Genomic DNA, 14,308 nt, shown 5'->3' with positions numbered 1-14,308 from the left:
CAAACAGACTTTGTTCACAAGCTTGGATGATTTATGATCTTGGCTCTTCCAATTGCAAAATAAGTGAGATCTCCCCCTCTGAGGAATCATCAACTTAGCCAGAATATTTAAAACATTTTTCAATTCATGTTTCCCTCACATTTTGAGGGATTAAAATTTTTCAACAAGCCAAAGTTTCTCTTGGGATAGACTCAAACTTTTTCTTTCAGATATCAATCAATTCAGCTACCGTGTAGAAAGAAGAAAACAAATATGCTCTGCAATTTCACCAGAAACATGTTAATATGTAAGAGCAGGCAGTAAACTTGCCTTCAGCAAGAGTTTCCATCCCTGTGTGCATTAAGAAAGCAGAGTGGATGCAAGAAAAAAGCTCATGAAAGCAAAGTTTGACTACCTTGGTAGGAACCAGTAGTCTCCACTCACGGCAAATACAATATGATCTTTACATGAAAAAGCAGGGGGTCAAAACCTCAATTTCACATTTCAGATCTGGATGGGGAGCCTTTGATCACTGTGGATCCTAAGGATCCTATAATACGTTTCACAATAGCATGTAAGTTAAAATAGAGGGGTTGGAGAAATTCCATTCTGAATAACTGAACCCTGCCAACTCAAGTATTCTGCAATTGCAATCATATGCAGTATTCTTAACTTCCTGACCTAAAGGGTAATGTAGTACTGCTCAACAGCTGCTGTTTAACAGATTTAGCTGTACCAGTGATGGCTAAAGATAAAATATTGGAAAGTAATGGTGAATGCATATGCTAAACATAAAGAAAGGAGAAGATAGACTAATCAAAATACTAGCATGGAAGTATAACTGATACTGCATTCCAACAAATTCCACTGCAATGTAGGCATATGAACCCACATGACCTGCAAATAAAGGATAATTTAAATACAGTACTTTATTTTACCTGTCTTTGCATCTCTTCGATCTGTCGCTGGGGAACACTTTGCAGAATACTGTACATTTCTGGCATCTTTTCTTCTGGGATGACAACAGAGGCCCTATAAGCAAACAACCAGGACAACAGTAAGGTGAGAACAAGGAAGTTCCACGTTAAAAGAGGTCAACCCAGAACCTTGTCCTATTCCAATACGATGTGCTCAGAAGATGTTAGCAGAAATAAGCAGTCTCCTCTCAGTGTAGTTAATTATTTTGTGTAGTTAATTATTTTACCGACTGATCAGTGGAGACAAACGACTGAATGTGGAAAGGACAGACTCAAACTTCCTGAATTCCCATCCCCAGACTGCCACTGACTTGCTGATATCTTAGATCTCTTGGAGTGACAAGTGATAGCATATAGGCATAAAAATTAGTAATTTTTGTATGTATTACTCTAAGATAACATAACTGGGCATTGTTTATGCATGGCAAAAAAATCTAAACTCACAGTATGCTCAGCTGCAAAATAATTATACTTTTCAGTTTCAAACTAACCTAGGAATTCTGATACAATATAATAAATTCAGTGTTTATATGATTCCCTTTTTGGCACATACTTGGGGATCTGAATGCAGATCCGTCATCACACAGCGCAAGCGGAAGACAACAGAAGTCTGTTTTAGAACAGGTATCGCTGGCTACAGGATAACCAAAAGCTCAGTCATCTCTACCTCCTTTGTTTTCCACTCCTGTTTTTGATGCATAAACACATCAAGGACATCTGTCTTACCAAGTATTCTGTTCACTGTACCCTGACATTTGACTTATTATAGTGATTCCACTCAAATCGCTGAATGTAATCTGGGTATCTCTTATGCACGTGTTGGATGTACAATAATTAGCGTACAGACCTCTTCCAGTCCAAAACCTCAGAGAAAGGTAAAATGTAGGAGTCAGCAATGATGACCGGGACACAGCCAGCTTGAAGAACGTCACTTAGCACAGCCTGACCCAGGCGGGCTCCACGGAGAACGACACAGAATGTAGCTTCCTGTCAACAAATGATAAATAAAAAATAAAGAAATTTTATAGCTGTATTACATGTGTAGGTATGTATTATGCACTCCTGCCTTGTAAAAAAAGGAGTAAAAAAATTTTTTAAAAACAAGTCAAAAGGAAAACAGGCTTGCTCTGTACTATCAACATATTCTGAGTTATCAGCAAATTCAAAATAATTATAGAACTTTATCTACTAGTGACTTATAAATACCAAGCGTAGAGTTAAGAAATCAGCTAATAGGACTATTCTATGCTTTGTCATAGTGGCCTAATTTAGAATTCTAACTGAGAAAATTCAGGGAGAAAAGCAACATTTTGTGAGTTTGGCATAACAAGATGAGCAACAGCCAATATGAAGTTATTGACTACACACTGCACAAAGCCAAACCAATTTCTTTCCATTATAGGGCAATCCAGCTCTATGGACAGCAGAGAAGTTACAGGTTTCATATCTCAACTTTAAAAGGCGCTTGACGTAATCTTTGATAATATTTTCACAAGCAAATTCAGAAATCATAGGCTTGTTAAAGCCCTCATAAGCTTTCTAATTACATAAATTACAGTTACAAAACTCTAAATATAAAGCACTTAGCACTGGTTCACAGGTAAAACGGAGTGATGGATCAAAGAGTTCCAAAAAATCTCTCCTAGATCTAGACTTAATGCATCCCTTAGGTTAGGTGAGCAGCAGAAGTAAGACCATACTTACTAGACGTGAAAATACTTATATTTTTGTTACTAATCCTGGTAACAGGATTAGAGTTTGACACCATATGGAGAAATTGACTAAAAATACTGGTATGTAGGGTTCAATATTTAGATAAGAATCACCAACCACACAAATATAAAGCAGGAAGTAATGAGCTATGTTTCGCACTCTGCAGAAAAGGTTATTTCATACAAAAGGCCAGGAAAATGAAGGATATTCACATGCAACAACATCAATGTTGCAAAAATGAACCACCCCACCCAGAAGTGCTATTAGAATGTAGACAGAAGCACAACCTAAGAGACCAGCAGTACTCACTCGCTCTACTCAGCAACATTAAGACCCCAGACAGAGCAGCGTGTCCTGCCTTGGGCAGTACACTTCCAAGGAATAAATCAATGTATGATTACTTATCTCGAGAACATGATCTACAAGGAAAGACCAACTTCATCAAGACTACCTATTCTGAAATGCTAACAACAGGAGGAAGATGGCTAAAGGAAACTTTGATGATATAAAAAACTGCTAAAAAAAATGAGTGTTATCCATTTATTCACATCCACAACATACACACGAGTTTAAATGCTCATCCTGCAAATAGGGACTTTAGTTCTCACTGTCACTGAGGAACCTCGCTACAGATTCAAGATGGCAAAACAAACATGCTTGAAGAGTTTAGCTGCACAAACAAAGAAAAAGCCCAAGTCAGTGTTATTCCCAAGTCTAAGAAAGAAAAATTATGAAGTTGATACAGGGGCTCCCACAGATAAGAAAACATCTTTTCGGCTTGCATTCTGTTGCCTGAGGAAAAGGAGCCAGGAGGCACAGCAGGGCAGCAAAACATCAAAATGGAACGAGGAAATACAACAGGGTTTGCTGGCTCTTCACTTGTTTCCTAGTGCAATCGTGGGACCTGCGTTCATATCTACATAGCAGTGATTAGTATGAAAATCTCATCCAAGAGAAGACTGCAAGCAGGAAGCATTAGCAGCCCAGAAGCCCAAGAGCCTGTCTAGTAGGAAATCTGTAAAGGCAGTGCTGGAAAGGATGAACTGTGATCAGTCCTCAGGCTCCCCCCCTTCCCCCACCACCAGACAGGAAAAGAAGGCTTGGGGGGAATGGAAGGAGCAGAGCGAAAGAGCACACATTTTAACCATTCACTCGCTAGACCGCGGAGGAGCAGGTGGAAGAGACCCCAGTAAGGTCTCGGAGAGGGGGAGAAAAAAAAAAGAAAAGCCCAGATGTGGACACACATGCTCATCTGCCCAGATAACCATTTTTCCTGTCTAGACAAAGGTTACTATAAATACTTCTCCTCACATCACCACCGTTATCAGCCAGACATTCCAAAGGGAGATGCAGGGCTCTGCAAAGGAAAGTATTTTAACAATCTCGGCATGTGCCAGCTCCCTTCAGAGTTATAAAATAATACATAGCAAGATAGAGATATAGATCCCCGATTTGCTATCCTTGAGCAATCCAGCCTGTATTTAAAGAAATAAAGCAAACAGGCTCTTCACCCCCCTCCTGGCTGCAGGCTTCGGGCTCACGGTCACCCGCGCCTCCCTCTCCCCCTCCTCCCCGAGGAATTTTAAACATATTTCCTCCAAAACATAACAGGAGGGGTGGAAACTTTCCCTTTCTTCAGCCTGTTTGTTATTTTACCAGTATTTGTTGAAGTTCAAAGACAGATTATGTGCTGGTGGCCACAGACGGAGCACAGTGGCCTGTGGCATAACTCACTTCACCACGCCGCATGCCAGAGCACCTCTCCGTCAGCGAGCTGCCAGGAGACCCAGGGGTCTGAGAACGCTATCTGGTTTTATCTTCACTGACACATCAAAAGGCCTCTGGAAGTTGGGCCACGGCCATCAAACACATTTCACCTAGATGTTTTCATAGCTGCATGCTGACAAGTCTTCCAGCTCAGTCTGTTGTATCTACAGAGAGCATTTTCTAGGGTTTAACTACTAAGTTGCAAACAAAAAGATATAACCCAACCTACTCTTGTTAAACATAGCACCATTTCCTCCCCCAAATTAAATCTCTACATAAACTCTGTAAAGCTCATTTTTATCCACCTCCAAATGACAAAGCAGGCTGCTGTCCTAATCTTCATCTAACAAGGCCTGAACTGTCAGAATTTAGATATCAATTCCAAATTCATGCCTGCTGAAGCTCATTTTGCCAGTTATTCTGGAGAGCGTAGATTCTGAAGTTCTACCCCAGTTTTAAAGAAACCCCAATTGTGTCTGACCTTCCAAAGTTTCACCCCTCATTGCAGCTGGATTTGGTGGTATTTCCATATCACTTTTTAAGTTTACATCATGTGGTACTAGAAGACCACCACAATCAACCCCACGAAGATGTTATATATAAGCAGTTTTTTCAGACTGCAGAGTAGCCTTTATATAAGTTTGAGTACACAGTTCTCAGCCCTCTTAAAATAAAGTTTTGGATAAATAACAAAGTTAGGATATAACATCCAAGCTAACGTAATGAACTGTGCATTTTCAAAACACAGTCACCATAGCAAGTTAAGTAAAATACAAAAAGTTTCCTATCAGTGCTAAACAGCAACAGCTCCACAGCCAAGACAGGCACCGAGGAGAAGAGAAGATTGCAGGAGAGACAGCCTTACCTGAAGCACTTGAGGATAATCAAAGATTTGATTGTTGTGACAGCGTTTGCGAACAGCAGGGACCCCGTCGGACAGATTTGTGCATTTGTCTAAGACTAACACCGATTCCCCGTTCTCAGCCTGAAGAGCCTCCAACTCAGACCGGTACTCCGGGTGCAGAGCCATCTGAGATGACAGAATGAAATACCTGCGGGGACTGAAAAACACAGAGAGGTTACTTGGCAGCACCGCAAGTTCACTTCCAAGATGCTCTACAACACATTGACTTTTCCAGGGCGGAAAGCAATCTCATTCTGCTGAATGTGGACGCAGTACTAAGAGAGTATTTTCAGACAAGAGTGAGAAGTGTAATGGTATGTGGGAAGAGTGCTTATTATATTAAAATCAGCACTTGGATTATAATATATTTTATAAACTGAAATAAACATTATTTGGCTATATATAAAACAGCTTACTGCTGATGCTACCATTGTTTGTTTTATTATTTGGTGCTTGTGTACTGTTACAAAGTAGACACTGAATGCTGCTACTAGTTTCTTCTCCCATATATTTTCTCATCAATTTCAATGGAAAAAAGATGCCAAACTGTCACCTCAGCTACCCTGCGCATATTTTACCTTGATATGGTGTCAGTAACAACAGGACAAGCTCATCTCATTAGCTGTGATTCAGCTCTGTCCCTTTAGGGCACCCTGAAGGCAACACCTCCAGGACAAAGAGGAAGGCTCAGTAGCCTGCTCACTCTCAACTCCTACCATGTCCTAGAAATATGCACAGTCAAATTAGATGCTCACAGCTTTAACAAGTGGGTTTTGTTAATGATGAAATAGAGCACGCCTTATAAACATACTCACTGACTTTGATTTTTTTTAACAGATAAAATAAGTCAGACTACTCCACTGCTTCCCATTCAAGGGAACACGCAGTGAGAGCCTGCCCTCAACTCAGCCAAAAGAACACAGGAAATAGGAGGCCTGCACTTAGGATTCCAATTCTGCTCCACGTGATGCTATTTTTAATTTACAGCTTTGGGAACACACACAAACACACACTTTATAAAGTCAGACCTCTCCCACTGCTCTTCTCACCTCTATTACTTATTTTCCTGCTGGTCACTTTAGTTGATCCAATTAACAGATAAGATTTACACACTATTTTTTTAAACACTCTATTTTTCTAAGTCTCCAACTGCTACCATCTTGCTACGAAAAGCTTTCTAGAATACACATTACTAGCAGAGTTGCAAGTAAAATAATCTAAACCACTCAACTAAAAAGGAGAATGAATCAAAAATCCTCAGCTGTTCTCTGTAAGAGGAACAAGAACAGATTTGCCTTAAAAAAAAGGAAATACTGCTACACAAGTGATAAAAAAACAACCAGCTAAGAATTGTACAGGATTGTTTATGTGTTTAAAACCAAATTTTGCCTTTAAACTGTCGTCAACGTATGACATCCAAATGTAGTGATCGAATCTTGTTACGAAAAAAAAAAAAAGCACAGTGCAGCTACCAGGAAATAAAGCCTTAGTGTAATGGAAAGTAATCATTTACCCCAATCAAGCCTGAACTCCAAGCACTGCTCCCTTGTCACACCCTTCCTGCGTAAAGCAAACAAACTTTCACGTTTCAATTCGTTAATGCTAACTGGCCACTAGATGGTACTCTGGAGACTACAGTTTGCTCCTCACAAAAAAATTGAGTGCCTTTGAGAACACGGAACCTACACACATCCACGGAACACGATATCCTGCAGCATTTAGCTGACTACATGGACAGGAACAGGATGACCAAATCTCTCTTTACAGCAGATTCTACACACGCTGAAGCCTATCATCATGTTCATGCTTCCCAGACAGAAACACAAAGCATGCTCTCACTCTGTGTTTAAATAATACCAGGGATATATGAAGAATCGACTGGGATTCAAACAGATGCCCCTATACCAGCCAGGTCCAGGAGTATCATAATCAGGATCATGAAATGTGTGACTGAAGCAAACCACTGCTGTACATGTCTGTCCCTTACCTGGAGCAGCACAGAGCAACAGCAGGAACGCTGCTCTTACCAGAGGAGAAGACAAGGAGCCAAAGTACAGCAATTTTTTTGGTCTGTAACTAGCAGCACCCTTTCAAATCACAGTTTTCAACTCTAATCATTCATATTCTCTGAAGGATGATGTTAGAAGAAAGGACCTAAAGCTTCCGCACCTCCAAACCTGATCTTCACTATCAGTGAGCATGTCATTTACTGCCACTGCCTCAGTCTGCTCATCTTTTAAACCCCAGCACAAGTAAGACAGTGAGATGTTTTCAGCTGCGTAATTAAAGGCTTATGAAATACAGAAAGAGCAGCCTTTCATAATCAATTATGATGTTTTCCAGACTTCTTCCTATTCTTGTTCTGAAGACACAAATGGATAAGAGAAGCCTCTATTTCCCAGAGTAGCTCATTTTAAATGGCTAATTACATTCTCTGATAAAATTAGTGCTTCATGTCCCACTTGTCTTGCTTTACTTCCAAATATAGTATCATGGTGATTTCTTTGTTTGTATGTCTTACTCCAGTACTTTGTAGAATAAATAAATAAATAAAACATCAGTATTAAAATCTCTGGATATAACTATTCACCTAAACAAGTCAGCTCTCATTCTTCTGCTTCATAAGCTAACCACATGAGCCTCCTTATGATTCTTTCTGCAAGAACTTCCTCTCTTCAGAGCTCTATTTCCAGGCTTCTCCTAGTACCTCTTCTACCATGTCATTTTCAAAGGACTTCAGAACTATAAAAACATCTACACTGATTTAGAAATAATGTATCAGTAAGACACACAGAGGTAAATATCACATCCTTGCTCCCATTCTCCTGTTACGTATTGGAAGTTTGCACTGTCTGAGGCACACATGCTGCTCCCCATGATCCCTTTACCTCTTTAAAGTCCCAATGGAGGTATAGCCTGCTGCTTTTACCATTGCTATAGGCATCTCTTGCCCTTACTTTGCTTTTAAGCATCGTAAAATCGGTTATCTGAAGAGATCATTTATTAGGGAATCTATATTACTTTGAATTACTGCCTTGCTCTACCTAAACGTTTAAAAACAAAAACAAAACAAAACAAAAAACTATTTTTATTTAGTTCCAGTGAGCTGACTTGATATATTAGACATATTGAACCTAATGCCACAAGAAACATTGCCACTCCATCATCTTTCACCCCTCAGTTTCTGGAGTGGGTCTCCTAAAACACTATATTCACATTTTATCAGCATCCACATTAAACACAATATTGAATATATTTTGCCCAACTACTCGGGATTGCTTTACCCTGGTCCTCTTTCTGGCAGATCCACTTCCCCAGACAGCGGGCTGTAAACAGGAATACTGACATCGTAGCCTTGCCGGTAAGTCCACGTGGAGAAGCCTCCACCAGCTAGCAGAGCCCTGAAAGACAGGAAAGACCACAAACAGAGCATGTAGATCATCCCAACTCAGAACAGTATTTACTGATCATCGTTACCAGAACATCAAAAAGATGCATCTGAGATAACAGTTTTTTCGCTCAGCTTCTGTCAGTGGCATTTTCCCTGCAGTTTTTACGTTCACTTTGGTTTTCCTGAACTGGGCTTACTGCCAGGTGGGATCCAGTCATCAAGGGAATGTTTACAATCGCATATGATCACTGAGGAAGGAACTGTTCTTGCATTATTATAGGGAAATGGAATCTATTGCAGTCCTTATGACCATCCTGCATTTTTGCAAGCTTACACATACCAAGTCAACTTTAACTTAAGGAAATACATTCTTAATTATTTACACTAGTTAACATATTTCTTAACGTCTACCCTAAAACAGCATGTAGCACAGCTCAGTGTTAGAGCAGCTCTATTCCAGGTACAAGTCCAGATAAAATAATACAGCGTTTTTGGAGCCTGTAACAACTCAGGAGTTCTCAGACAAATACCATTTGTTTGTACTGTATTTTCAGGGTGATCACACTAACTAACAAAGCTTATTTTGTTTCTATATTACACAAAAAAAAATGCTATAAGCAGAACACAATGCAATGCGAGTTTGATATGCTCCAAAACTGATCTCCAAGAGTAGGGGCAGCATGGGTTGCTGTGCTAAAAAACAGGGGAATGGATCCTAGAAAACAAGGATAGATAAATTAAGGCATATTTCAGTCTCCCAACAGGACAAACCTGATGGTGGCTTCTCCTAGACAGGACAACCTTTTATTACACAGAAGTAATGAGCTTTAAAAAACAGAAGAGAATGTGAACAGAATAAACCAATGCATCATCCACAGTCCTGGAAGAAGCGTGTGTTATCTCCTGTCCCAAACCTAGCTTCTTTGAAATAAGCCAGTAGAGGACATCAGCTTTGCAGTTACCTTTTCATCCTCAGTGAGCAGGTGGCACAACAAACACATCATCCTGTTTCCTAAAGAAGCTCAGATTCAGCTTCTTTAGTGAAGCAAGTCAAAATGAAGCCAGATGACGTGCTGACAACCCATTAGGTGATACTCCACTTTTCAGTTACCACTGAATTAATTCCTCAGTATAGTGTTTAGAGCAGTTTTTCCCTTGCTGTTGTATAACAGATTATTACTCTACTTAATTGTCATCCAAGACTGATTGTTTCTTCCCCTTGGAACACGACACCCTGGTTAAACGCCAGTATGTTTTGCCTGCTTTAACTCCCCTCAGATGTGCCGCAGGATACTTCACTTCCTGCCCTGAACTGCAGCACAGTTGTTCAGCATCCCAACATCACCAGCACATTTGGGGCATCAACGTGACTCCACCCAAGCAGTCAAGCAGGCAGTGCTAAATGTCATTTAAGAAGCTCTTTGGAAATTGCAGGATTGGATTAGAGATGCGATTCAGTTCGATGACAACTACAAAACCAAAACAACTTGCTCTATTACTCTCCAGTCAGAGCACAAACTGTTTGTAGGAGCAGAAATCAACCTGAGAACAGGGATGATAAATCAAGCATGTGCCGAGTGAGAGTTTATGCTCTAAGTGCTTATTTGGGGTTCCTTTCCAGTGCCTCTCCCCCTTTGGTGGGGGCATGTGCACGTTACGTGTACAATGCTCTCATGACTGGATCTCACCCCTGAAGTTGCATGTTCCAGGGTTATCCACATCAGTTCAACTACAAGCAGGGAGGAAGAAAAAAAAAAAAAAAAGCTGGCTTGGGTGTTGCTGTTCTTACACTTTATACCCCTCTCCTCTTTTTATAACCCCCTAATTGGGAAACTACAACCAGATTGTTTTAATTGGATCCGGTGAAAACATGACAGCACCTCATCAGCCTTGAGAAAGCAGGTGTGTGTCGTGCAGACCATTACTTACACAAACCCACCGGGAACCAACACCATTTCAATAACTCCTCGCAGATTTTCGTTGTATGGGGCACTAAGGGAAGAGAGATATTAACTCCTAACGTACTCAAGATGAGTAATCTTTAAATTGTACTGACCAACGAGGAGTAAGTCTGCTCCCAAGCAACTTTTCACCACTGCTCGGGTATTGATCCTTCTTTCTCTCCAGGAAGTGCCCCAACTGCTCTGCACTCTCAGTGTTTCTGTCCAGCTGCCATCACCATCAGTTTTCTGCCAAATCTCACAAGTCACTGAAACCAATTCATCAATCGAAGCAGAAAGAAGAAGTATCTTAGTCCATATGTTGAATCCTACAGCTACAGAGTAGCTTAGCGAAAGAAATCCCTTCATCCACACTGTTGTACCACATTCAATAGCACTTATTAACAAACAACAAAGAGCTTATCTTTTAAGGTTTATGGCAGAATATTACATATGTTATGGCAGCTAGTACCAGCAACATAGCCTCCATGCCTCCAGGGCAGACTTTTATCTTCAAAATAATTGGAGTAAAGCACTTTTACACTGTCTCCTGGAAATTAGATTTAAAGACTTAATAAACGAACAACCACTCAGTGAGCTAACTTATCTAAGGTCTTTCACAGGTGTAAAAACACTATAGAACTGAATTCCCTCTGTGCAAAAGGTCTTACTCTACCTGGATTAATATTCTGCAGCAAATCAGCAGGACATGATTCTGTCATATCCAAGATCCACTACTGTGAAACTTCAAACATTACCTGTGTATTTCACCAGACATCCACAAAAAATGGGCACTTAAAGTGTGGACGTACTCAGCTGAAGAAAGCATACCTGGTTCACTTCTGTTAGCTATGAACTACAACCTCCAGAGGACTCCAAAATCGTACTGTAACCACACACTGCAGCACTCAGGCCTCTTTGCTCTGGTGACCAGAATCTGTACTACACTTAGTACAGCCTAATTGTTGGCTGCCTACAGAAATGAGTTTCCACCTTTTCTCAGTCCCACGCACTCACTGTCATTGCCTCTCCACTGTATTACGGCTGGTGATTGTGCAGCCGCAGGGCAAAACAGTTCAGCAAGCTCTGACAACTGCTGTTTGCCAAAAAAAGGGTTTGATATTTTTTATCCACTCCCAAAACAGTCCATTCCGTTAAACAGAACACTGTCAAATAAAAAAATTCTTGTTAAGAAATACAAATCTTAAGACAACAGGTATGTACTAACAGATCAACAGGTTTGGTTACAAAAGAACAATGCTTGACTGCCCTCTTCAGGATAACACCCATCCATCTAACATTTCATACAGTCAAAAACTAAAGCATTACTTCACAATCTGTGACGTAATTAGGAAGAATAAACAGGCTCTTTGAACATGTCCAGAAAAAAACATGTTCTGTTCTGGCAGTGAAGAACGATGTTTTACAATGCCTCTGGTGCAAAGAAATCAAGATACACTACGCATGCAACATTCCTCGCAGCTCTCCTGTATCTCAGCAAGATTTTGTTGACAAAACATTCAGCAGAAGAAAGTTAACCCTGATCTTCAAAGAGAGGGACTGGGTACATTGGATCCACCTCAGCACTACTAAACACGTACACGAGCGCAGCAGAATCATATTCAGTAGCAGCTTCCAAACCAAGGACTTCTAATTTGCATCAAATGAGACATTCTGTAAAGACTTCAGGTTGGTAACAAAAGATACAAGTCTAAATTGAAAATTCTCCATCCCTACAGCAAGCCCAACAGGTAAGACAAATGAATGCCACAGATCACATCCCTTGTAAAATTAAGAACAGAGTGAGCTGTAGGATATCTGTCAGCAGGAAAAACTTGTCCTATATGAGACAGGGACTTGTATACTTCCCTTTTTTGAGAGGAGATGAAGCCACACTCCAGTTTTGTAAAGACTAAGGTGTACATCCTTTGCTATCAGCTGCACTCCTGGGCCTGCTGCCCCTCCAATGGCACTTAAACTCAGATCTATGCATTCAAATACAGCAAAACGCATACCTATCCCTGGGAACATCTAGTGCAGTGTTGTAATCTGGTGGCCCTCCGGGCAGCATATTGAAGAGCAAGTGATTTGTGCCTCGATCCCACCTAAAGCAAACAGAAAAAACAGACAATAATTAGAGAGGTGCTCTCTACAAACGATAAGCTCTGTCAAAATCTAGCTCCGGCACTGACTCCCGGCCACCATTAACCTTAATTTTTTCCACTTGGGGGTCTTCAGATCCCCGCAGTGGAGCTTCTGTAAGTACCTGGATAACTGTGCCAAAGCCTGAGCCGTCTCCTTGATGCGCAGCGTGTTCTGATTGAGGACGTCTATGGAGGGCACGAAGAGGCAGGCCCGGTTGACATCGTCCGTGTAGAACTCGCTGTCGGAGATGGCCGTCAGCAGCTCGTTGTACTCCCTGGAAATGGTGTTGCTCACCGACGCCCCGTACTCATCCACGTACTTCTTCAGCGAGTAGATGTAGACCTTGATTTTGTTTTTGGGGTTGAAGCCACAGCGGTAGACGTCAAAGCAGGTGTGCATGCGGCAGCTGAGGTCCCCCCGCTCGGGAATGGGGCTGTCGGCGGGGAGCTTGACCACGGGCACGTCGTGGACGCTGCGCTTTTCCACAGCCCAGTCGCTGGACGACTCGATGGAGTGGGGCCAGAACTGGAACATGCCCGTGGCGATCAGGCCCAGCAGCACGATGGAGAAGAGCGTGATGTAGTAGACGCGGTGCTTGGTCTTCATCCTCGGGATGAGGGCTGGACCCCGCGTGTTGTACTTGGCCGACGCGCACATCATGGAACCGGCCACCTCTGGTCTCTGCGAGGCAGAAAGAGAGGAGCTGAAGGCTGAGCCCTGGAAAAGACGCATAATTATTATTATTAAACTCAATTAACAACCCACAGGCTCTCTGCCTCAGCAGGCTGACACCCAAACCCCTCCACACACCCACAACCCCCCCCGCAACAAGACCAAACGATGCCAACCGCTGACTGCACTGGGACTGCCACCCGGGCTCCAGCAGCCCCCACACCCCTTCCCCGACCCTAAATCCCGGTCCCCGCTCACCTCCGCCCGCCCTCGCTCGGGTCCCAGCGCCCGGCGCCCCGCGGGGAGTCCCCGCTGCCGCCCGCCGCCCGCCCGCCCCTCGCCCTCCGCTGCGGCCCGGCCCCGGCTGCGCACGCGTGCGGCCCCCCCCCCCGCAGCCGCTCGGTGACGGGCGGCGGAGCCGCTGCGAGGCCGCCCTCAGGCGGCCGGAGGGCGCCGCGCCTCGGCACGGCCCCTGTGGGGAGCGGCTGAGGGAGCCGCTGAGGGGTTGGTCTGGGGGGTCTCGGAGGGTTTTCCAACTTTAATGGCTCGGTGATTCAGTGAAACCTTTCCCCAGCTGTCCTCAAGGGGTGCCTGCTGGCAGCAGGGTGAATTCACGGCACAGAACTCCACCTCTGCACCGGGTTCACTCCAAAATAAAGCAGGTGTCGACACGCCACACCGTCACCACAAGTACACAGCTGAACACACATTCATGTCCCGTCCCCACACCAGCCCCTGTGTCACCAGCCCTGGCAGCCACCTCCTGCCTTTCCCCTCTCCCCGGCACAAGCTCGCTCTGGCTTTCAACCCAGCTTAAAAC

At 42.8% G+C, this 14,308-nt stretch overlaps 1 protein-coding gene across 1 annotated transcript in view; it reads right to left on the bottom strand.

Annotated features, from left to right (window-relative positions):
- The window catches only part of EXT2 (exostosin glycosyltransferase 2), a 69,645-nt gene extending 55,847 nt beyond the window's left edge, over positions 1–13,798 (bottom strand). Inside the window, exons 1-7 of the mRNA XM_032188183.1 lie at positions 13,747–13,798; positions 12,938–13,533; positions 12,687–12,776; positions 8,625–8,741; positions 5,302–5,497; positions 1,804–1,943; positions 918–1,011 (exon numbers count right to left, since the gene is read on the bottom strand). Coding sequence (XP_032044074.1) covers positions 918–1,011; positions 1,804–1,943; positions 5,302–5,497; positions 8,625–8,741; positions 12,687–12,776; positions 12,938–13,476 — 1,176 coding nt within the window. The 5' untranslated portion in view covers positions 13,477–13,533; positions 13,747–13,798. The remainder of the gene's footprint in view (positions 1–917; positions 1,012–1,803; positions 1,944–5,301; positions 5,498–8,624; positions 8,742–12,686; positions 12,777–12,937; positions 13,534–13,746) is intronic.
- Between the last annotated feature and the right edge of the window lie 510 nt (positions 13,799–14,308).

The sequence above is a fragment of the Aythya fuligula genome, chromosome 5, assembly GCF_009819795.1.
Source record: "Aythya fuligula isolate bAytFul2 chromosome 5, bAytFul2.pri, whole genome shotgun sequence".
Taxonomy (NCBI): Eukaryota; Metazoa; Chordata; class Aves; order Anseriformes; family Anatidae; genus Aythya; species Aythya fuligula.
This window is presented reverse-complemented; position numbering and strand designations above follow the sequence as displayed.